Source organism: Diuraphis noxia, unplaced genomic scaffold (genome assembly GCF_037042655.1).
Source record: "Diuraphis noxia isolate RWA-SAM2 unplaced genomic scaffold, SU_Dnox_SAM2 contig0004, whole genome shotgun sequence".
Classification (NCBI taxonomy): Eukaryota; Metazoa; Arthropoda; class Insecta; order Hemiptera; family Aphididae; genus Diuraphis; species Diuraphis noxia.
This window is the reverse complement of record NW_028301714.1, coordinates 29838690-29848264: the sequence shown is the minus strand read 5'-3', so window position 1 is coordinate 29848264 and position 9575 is coordinate 29838690. Positions and strand designations below refer to the sequence as shown.

The 9575-nt window shown below is 30.9% G+C and overlaps 1 protein-coding gene across 2 annotated transcripts; it reads left to right on the top strand.

Moving 5' to 3' along the window:
• The first annotated feature begins 288 nt into the window (after positions 1–288).
• Positions 289–9359, top strand: LOC107163446 (calmodulin). 2 transcript variants are annotated; one of them, XM_089225477.1, is made up of 4 exons: positions 289–888; positions 4467–4641; positions 4707–4949; positions 7066–7758. In XM_089225477.1, exons 1-4 carry the CDS (start codon positions 886–888, stop codon positions 7191–7193), a joined length of 549 nt encoding a protein of 182 aa, XP_089081603.1. In that variant the 5' UTR covers positions 289–885; the 3' UTR covers positions 7194–7758. The 2 variants fall into 2 exon arrangements, with proteins under 2 accessions (XP_089081603.1, XP_015366376.1); XM_015510890.2 differs by having other exon boundaries at positions 295–888; positions 7728–9359.
• Positions 9360–9575: the final 216 nt, after the last annotated feature.

The window sequence follows — 9575 nt, the reverse complement described above, 5'->3', positions numbered from 1 at the left end:
AGGTAGTATAATATAATATTATCGTATTATATGTGCGTACGTTGTGTAGTATATGGTAGTAGTAGTAGTAGTAGTAGTAGTAGTAGTAGTAGTAGTAGTAGTAGCAGTAGTAGTAATAGTAGAAGTTCAGTGTGTGCGAGTGTTATTTCGTATTTCTCCTGCGCAGAGCCAGAACACATCCGGGGCGTACGGCAGTGCGCGCGCCGCCGGTGACGTGACGGCCGCCACCGGTATCGCCCCGGTCGCGCTTACTCCTTCCACACACCTACCGCGACGACCAACACCAGTTTTACACTGAAGACTGAACACGGTTACTGGTACTACACAGTCTACCTTTCGCGCACGATCCCACTACGACACCAGTGCGACTACAGACTATACATACAACGCTGCCGTGTTGTAGGTACTACAGTGGTTATATTTTCTCTCTCGCACACGCGCGCGCCGGGTCGCTTCGCATCGTTTTCAGTTGTTTTCCGTCATTAAACGGCATACATACCGTCGTTCGTTCTTCGAAATAAAAGTATTCTATCCGTCGCGTCCGACAAACTACCGACGGCACCCCACGTTTCGTTGATACGATACGAGAAGGAGAGGCAGTGAGCAGTCAGTCATCGAGTTACCGAGTGAGAGGTAAACGGTGTTCAGCGGCAAGTATCCCGGCCGGCAGACCTGAGCATTTCATTGGAAACGCGGTTATCGCGGTATCCGTCGGAAGCGCGCGCGTTACTACAGAGTAACCACCGCCGCTTGTCCGGGTGACATACGCACTCACGCACACATACACTCGCCGCGTCAGAAGCAACGCGTCGTATACTCGTATACCACGCCAAACGTGTCCGTTATTGAATTTCTCGTCGACGTAACACCGACATCATAACCAAAATGGTGAGTGACATCAATACAATGTTATAACATTTACAATTATTATTATTATCATTAGTATTATTTGTTACGATAAGATATGGGCGGCCGCGTTTGCGGCCAGTCGGTGTCCGTTAAAAAAAAAATAATTACCGAAGGTGGCGGCAGCCGCGGTTGTTGTTGCCCAGGCCGTTTATTTTTAGACGAACCGTTATGATTTTACTTTTTTTGTTTTCTCGTAATCGGTTGTACCGTTTGTGGTCGTCTAGACCGTCCCAACTGCCGCCGCCTTAGTCGTCGCCAAGCCGCCAAGGTGTTCAACATGGCGCTGCCGCTGTACATATGCGCCTCATTTGTGGCTGCGGCGGCGGCCGTTTTGAAAACGTTTTTATTAATCGTTTTCTACAATTCTTCCTTCCAAAATCAATTACCTAGACTATATATTTTATATTTATACGGTCTGTCAGTGTCGGCGGCCTTGACCTTTGCGCGACACAAAGATTTTGTTCTCGCGTAGGTAGGTATTTATCGTGGTCGGGTTTTTTCATTCGTTTTAATTTAACGTCGATGACGGTGGCAACGGCGGCTGACATCGACGACTACGCGGTTTTCTGTACAGTGTGCCGCACTGTGTTGGTCAAAAAATTCTCGTCGTTCATTATGATTTTATTAATTTTTCGAATCCTTAAAACGTGCGTAAACGCCGTCATGCATTTTTATTATTTGTCGCACGACGACGACGATACGGTGTATAATGTGCATTATATTATTATTAATTCCCCGGTCGTCGGCTGACCGGTGACAACGATTTCATCGGCCGTTTCGGCGGATACAGTGGGAGGCTAGGGGCTGAGGCATTCTGGTAGCGGGGCTCCTCTGTCTGAATATGCGGCGGCCGTGGACATTCTCAGAAAGTGCCGGGTCGGGTCGTCGATAACTCGGCATACACAATAAAAATAATAATGGTCTGCCTATATTATTAGACTCGACGTCTTTTATGAGTTGAGTAAAAGAATATAATAATAATAATAAACCGGCAATAAGGTACTTGGCGGCGTTTCGAGTTTTTTCTTTCTTGTTTTATTTGCCTCGTTCCCCGCACCCACACGATCATCGCATTACGTGATTGCTCGTGAATTGTGTTGGTGTGTACTGTGTTGTGTAGTTGTGAGCTGTAGTTTTCCGTCAAAGGCCCCCGAACGCTATCTAGCGTCGAACGTTTGCACATCGACTACCCTCCTCTTATCCCCTGACCGAGCCTTCCCCTTTTTACCTCACGATAAAGCCACCTTACCAAACCAGGATTTTATGCGCGTCCCTAGGGCGTTTCTTGTGCCCTCTCGCCCCCCCCCCCATTCTGTTTTTTTTTTTTTTTTTCGACCAAATTCAGCCTATGGCGGTAACATTCATAGCTTTTGGACACTTTTCGTTTTGACCAATATGTAGACAACATTTTTTGTCGAGTGATTTTTACACCAGCCAATTTCTCAACTATTGTGAAAATCTAGAGGGCTATCATTTTTTTAAAACAATCTATTTTAATAATTATGAACAGCCCAATGGCTATTGTTATAACTAACTTGCTTTTTGAGTGCACTCTTTTAACAGAAATATTTTTACTGTGATCAATTTTATTATAATTTTTATAAATAATGCTATAGTTTTGTACTGCCTATCCTATTAACATTTCTGGTGGATTAATTTATATCTGTTGATTATTTTTGTTAAGACAATTGCTTAGCTATAATAATTATGACACTGATCTTCTGATAAGTAATAACAAATTTATCTCGTGGGGTAGTAAGGATATTTTACCTGTTAAAGGTTATGACCTTGGCCTTTTCGCCTTTGATTGAATTTTTTTCAATCGTTGTTGTGTTTTTGATTCTGTTGACTAGAGTTTGTGTTTTGTTTTGGACTTTGAGGCTCAACATAAGTTCATAGACACCTAGGTTTATTATTATTATATTATATTATTTTATTATTATATTTATTATTACTCGGTTTGATTTATTTTTCATTTTTAGTCTATAATCTACCTACTTACCAAAATTAGACCAACCTTGCTTAAATAGGTATTCATAAGTATTGTCATCAATAATATATAGGCAAATACATAATAACTAGAAAAATAACCTAATGTATGAAATCTGTGATTAAAATTCTAAAGTAGTACCTACTTATGATTATTATGTATCTATCATTAACTACAATTTTAATACCCTTGTAAATTAAAACAACAAAATTATCAAGTTTTATGATAACTTTATTAGATAGGTTTCTGTAGTTCAATTTTATTGCATTAAAATATATAAACATCATTGACTTAACTATAAATTAAATAAATACCAATTAACATTGTAACTACTTGTTTGTTTTATTCAAAAGTTTGTGATAGTGCTAGTAACATTTTAGAAATGTTATTTGCTCTTTTACATGCATTTAAAATAATAATAATATACATTTTTAGTCGTATTTGGTTTAGCTAATCTAAATGTATATTGATATTATTCATCCACAGTACATGGTATTGCTTTTAGCAAATTTATGTGTTTAATATTAATATGGCCTAGTTTATAAAGACCTACCTATCAATAATAACTTTATTGTTAATAATATGATTCCTATGCATTTTTTTCATAATTACTTGTACAAAGTGATTAAATTAGGTACTATTACTATTTACTTTTATTTGTTATACATATTATATAACCTGTAATTTTGTTTTTGATGGTTGAATTGGTACCTACAAATAAAATTATGTACCTAATTAATGAAAATTATTTTTTTATAATATCTTCGGGGATAAAAATGTTTTTAGTTTTCCCTCTTAAACTTACAATAAGTACTTATGTTTTTAGACCATTTACTCATAGACCCCCAATTTGTTACCAAGTTCATTGATAGTCACATTCCGACATGGAACAGTGATGTAGCCCGTTTAATATATGTATTGTACCATGTCAGAGTAACTCGATTACTGAAAAATCAAAACCTATCTGAACAAAGTGGAAACATGAAGCAGGCCGGTTCATTAAGAAAAGGTCTATGAATAATAAACAACAAATTGTTACATTGAAACATAATATGATAAGAAATTCCTACTTATTTAAAAATGTTAGAATATTTATTTTATCCAAATAATAAAAAACATTAAATATAGATATGTAATAAATTTGGGTGGGTACCTTGATGTGAGTATGAGATTATTTAATAATAATTTATATTAAGACAATGTAACTTTACTAAAGAAAGGTATTCAATAGTGGTTTAAGTTACATTTAATTGATATATAGATTGATATTATATAGTTTTTATTGTCATCTAGGTATCTTATTCAAGAATTTAGTAATTTTAAAACTTTAAATAATGTTATTTTATTTTAAATTTTATAACAATCATTAGGTAGGTACCTAATTTTGAATTATTTTGCATTGGGTATCTTACATTTTATATCTGAATTAAATAGTACTTTGTAAATTAATAATCAAAATATTTAAGTTGTAATACCAAAAAGTGGAAGGGAAAAATAGTTGTGAGGGTTTTAAATACTTAATTTTTTTTATTGCTACTTCTAAAACATATGTTATTAAATAATCTAGGCTGATCAACTAACAGAAGAACAGATTGCCGAATTCAAAGAGGCATTTTCACTATTCGACAAGGATGGAGATGGTACCATCACTACCAAAGAACTTGGAACCGTAATGCGGTCTTTAGGCCAAAATCCGACTGAAGCTGAACTCCAAGATATGATTAACGAAGTCGATGCTGATGGTAATGATACATTATATTATATTTTACTAATTTTCAACTAAATAATTTGTTTATATTTTTCATAGGCAACGGCACGATAGATTTCCCAGAGTTCTTGACTATGATGGCCCGCAAAATGAAGGATACCGATAGTGAGGAAGAAATTAGGGAGGCTTTCCGTGTATTTGATAAGGATGGAAATGGCTTTATTAGTGCAGCTGAGCTGCGTCATGTGATGACTAACCTTGGAGAAAAACTCACCGATGAGGAGGTTGATGAAATGATCAGGGAAGCTGATATTGATGGTGATGGTCAAGTCAACTATGAAGGTATTTAATGGGAATTTAGATAATCACATAATTATGATATGTTATTACAAAATATGTTATAATTGCCTATCGATTCTCTATGTGAGACAATATTTTAATATGGGAAGTGCTAGCAGAGAAGTGTATAACACATTTAACCTCTTGTTGAATATAATATTGTAAATCAGTTTAATATTATTAGTATTAACAGATTATATTGATTCTCACTCATACTATATTCTGGACCACAAAAGAAAGAATTTGTTTTTACATTAGTGAATGTTCCAATGCTGATTCTCCTACTCAGATAGTGGATAGTGGTTTATAAACATGTTACAGCATTATTACCGTGGGTACTTGTACAAATGGGCAGATGCAAATGCTTTTCTTGTTGAAGTACATTTTCCTTATCCTATAGGTGGATATAATATAATGTTATGTTAACAATAGTGGGTAGGTACAAATTTAATAGAAAAAAAAAATTATATTTTCATACTACTTATCTCATAATTACTTACTGGGGTATGGAGTGGTTGAGCAAACTACGGTGTCGGATCTAATGTGTACCATTGCCTGTTCAAATTCTGGCCATGGGCGGGATCTTTCTCTGGACAGGCAACCGTTTAGGGGGGGAGACGTCATTTCCGAACTGGACATGGCAGAAACCTACAAGTACCCAAATAACTAGAAATTCTGTTATATAGACGCCCAAACAAGGACTTCAGGCCTACTCTGAACATAACGCCCTACGAACAAATAAATAGTTTCTTACATTGCCAGAGAACAAAATCATATCCTGCTAAAAATGATTCATCCATTGTTTACAGTAGTTATTTTTATTTTATTTAAAATTTCCATTACAACTTTAAATATTTACTAACACCAAAATTATTTTTTTTTTTAAATGTATTGGTAAATCATTGAAACATTTAAAAACTTTCTGGAGTTGAGATATGTTATATTTAACTGAAAAAATGTATTATGGATTATTTTATTAAACATGCACCTACTTTAAAATTTAAGTTAAACTATAAAAAAATATACAATACATTGTCCATCTAAGTACAAACGATTAATTTATCTATATTCTATATGTTCAACTTGATCTATTTATTTTTTTATTTGAGTAGTAATGGTTTGATATTCCAAATATTTGTGAATTGTGTTGGTTCCATAAGTTGTTAGATGTATAAAATATTTCTTGTTCCACTTATATAAGTTTTAATTATTTTTATCTAAAGTAATAAACTATTGGATCCTATCTGCATCAAAATGTCTTACGGAAATTAAAAATAGATGACCATTTAAAATTTGAAAGAGTTTGATTTATATTATATTAATGGAATATCCTTAACAATAATATTTTGTTAAATAGCTTATCCCATCAATTATTATTTATTCTGAGACATCTGAGTGCCACATATACACATTTTTCTGTTTGTTATATTGAATCAATATTAATTGGATTTAAAATAATTGCTTTAAAATTTATTTTGTTAAAAATGATTGGTAGTTAAGATATTATCTAAATTCTTAAAAACAGTTTTAATTTGTTTGTACAAAACCTGTGTTATAGTTAGTTATTTACTTATTTCTAATATGCGTTAATGGTATCAACAATTTTTAATTGTTTTTATTATTTATCGTGTTTTAAATTAATCAGATTGTTCAAAAAGTATACGACTCAATTAAATATTTATATAACATAAAATTAATCAATTTATTTCAATTAAGATGACATAATACCTACTATAGGAGACAAAATGTTCAAAATATTAGTAGTTTACAGATAGTATTTATTAATTAATATGCTTTTTCAAATGATACCTATTAAATTAAAAATTTTAAATTAATTTTATTAATAATAATTAAAACAGTAATTTAGTTAATTCATATTAAATTGTTTTCAATCGCTTTTATTTATTTAAACACAATTTTTGTTTGGTAATTAATGAGTTAAATGTAACAATATTTGTAGTTACAGCCTAAAATATAATATTTTAGTTGGGCAAAATGTTATCTTAATTAGTTAATCAGTTTAGAAATGTTTGAAATATTATGTAGCCATTGGCATTTGCTAATTATTGAGGACACAGATAGTTAGGTGTTTTAGATTTTTTTCTTTTTAACTTTGCAGATTTCCATACTTTAGCTCGGACCATTTTTGTACGTACTGTGACTGTGGTCAGTGCTCATATCTCTATTTGTGTTTTTTTTTTTTTTTTTAATCCCATTATAATTACATTTGATATCTCAATTCGTTGAATTGTGACGTACCATCATTAATGTGTTATCAGTATTTGATTGACGTTATCAACCTAGTAACCCTACCTATTATACTAAATGTATGATCAATATTTTTATTTTTTACATGATGATACAATTTCTAAATATATTATGCATGTAGAAATAATTGATTGAAGTGAGAATTTAGATGTAGTCTTGTGTTTACGCATGAGTGTTACTTCTATTTAAATACATTTTTCCTATTTATCTTTGTTTATTTTCCTTTGTTCCTTGGTTGTGTTTCTTTGTTTTTAGCATACATTTTGTTGGTGAAAAATCAAATGCAAAAGTACCTTCTAAAAAAAACACCACAAAAGAAATCAAAAGGCAAAAAGAACACTTAGAACCTTCCATGCACCCTATTTCCTGTACTTTGGCCATTCAATATTTTTACAAAATTTTCTTTGTTTCTAATTTATTAGGTAGAATTTGTAAATGATTGTAACCAACTATATTATTGATATTTTATGTGTTGGTATTATAACTTATGCAACTGTTTGTATTTTGTTTCAGAGTTCGTGACCATGATGACTTCTAAGTGAAATGTGTTTCATTATTAATTATTATTATGTAATTTTTTATCATATTTTTTTTTCAAAAAAAAAAAAAGGAAGAAATTAACCTGCATTTTTTTTTTTTTTGTTCGAGTAAGCTTTAAAAAGATAATGTGATTATCAAAAAGTAAACAAAGATTAATTATCTTTTTACCACATGTGGAACTCTGTGAACTTTTTTTTGTGTTGAGATATTCGTTATACTATCATCTATATGGTTAATTTTTTTTCAATTTCACCAAAATCAGTTCTTTTGTTTAGCAGTAAATCTGCTGTGTAAATTTTGTAAAAAAAAAACAAACATAAAAAAACAAAAAAAATTATCCGACGGCAACGTGTTTTTCTTTTTTAAATATTACAATTTTTCTTTTCAGTTTTTGCTAGCAATGTTTTCATCTTAACATATTATATTATTATACATAAAATTATGATAATATGATATAAAAATAATAATAATAATCTTAAGTATGAAAAATTATATTATAAATAATTTGTTGTTTTACACTTTAAAACATAATTTTAAAATCTTGTAATTTTTACGATTAATTATAATCTCCAGTGTTTTAGTAATTTATTATTATTATTATTATTATTATTATATAAATATTAATTATTAAATATTAGGGACGTTTTCACATTCCTCACTCACCGATAAAGTTAAATTTTTTTTTTTTAAAAACGAGCTATAATAAATCAATCAATGATATTCAAAACATTTTACATACTATTTTGGCATGATAATATTTATTAGCCTATTACAAGTTATTGTAATTTTTTTTTATGATTATTATAATTTTTGAAAAGTATACAAAAAGACACATTAAACGTTTTATTTCTTCACTTGTAAAGAGAAAATTGAAATTTTTTATTTAATCCTCATTTAATTTCAATTTTTATGGTAACATTATAATATGCACGTCTGCCACACACGCATACACACCCACATCCATTTGGTTAAATGTAATATGCAAAGAATACACTGTATTGATGTATATACTATAATATATATATTATATATGAATACACATAATATATTTTATTGTTTATATACCATTTCTTGAGACAATACTATACTGTTTTGTTTTACCTTAACCTTAGTGTATTAGTCAAAAGTCAATGGTATATCATATATTGTGGTGTCGGACGTGAATAACTATTTAATTTTTTTTATACATAAATACCTGATGTATTCGAAATAAATTATTTATTAATATATGTTTCTGCGGTGCATGGTGTATGTCGAAAATTATTTGTTTCATTATAATTAAAACGTCTATCTATAATGGAGAAACATGTTCAGATAAGAAAGAGTACCAGTTACAGAAGTGCCATGTGTATCAGATGATTGCTGCCATTTATCGACTTGAGCTTTTTTCCGTTATCTCTTCACCATCCTGCGCCTGCAGTATTATAATAATTGTTAGTTTGACGCGCATTAGTGTACTGAATTTGAAATTTTTCTTCGTATAATATATATATTTTTTATTTATTTACTAGGTTATATTATATTTTAATCTGTTTTACTAGACTTTTGTTTGATAACCGCAGTTGTCCTACTTTTTGTCTAATAAACACATTTTATCATTGTTTACTTGTTCTTGGAATGGTATAATAGCTGAATAAACACCTTTTTTTAGTAATTGAAAAAGTAATATACCTACTGGAGTATAAAGGAAATTTAAAACAATAGGCAATTGGCCGACTGGAAGTAAATTGTTTTTGGACAGAGATTAAATATACTGGCTATCTATAATTGATTATTGACATTATTATTATACCAACCAACTGTACAAAGTTCTTTGTTCAA

Excerpts from the sequence above, each read along its gene's own strand:
- LOC107163446 (XM_089225477.1), top strand. Across the intron at positions 4,642-4,706 it reads TAACGAAGTCGATGCTGATG|GCAACGGCACGATAGATTTC; the intron begins GTAATGATACAT and ends TATTTTTCATAG. Across the intron at positions 4,950-7,065 it reads TGGTCAAGTCAACTATGAAG|ATTTCCATACTTTAGCTCGG; the intron begins GTATTTAATGGG and ends TTAACTTTGCAG.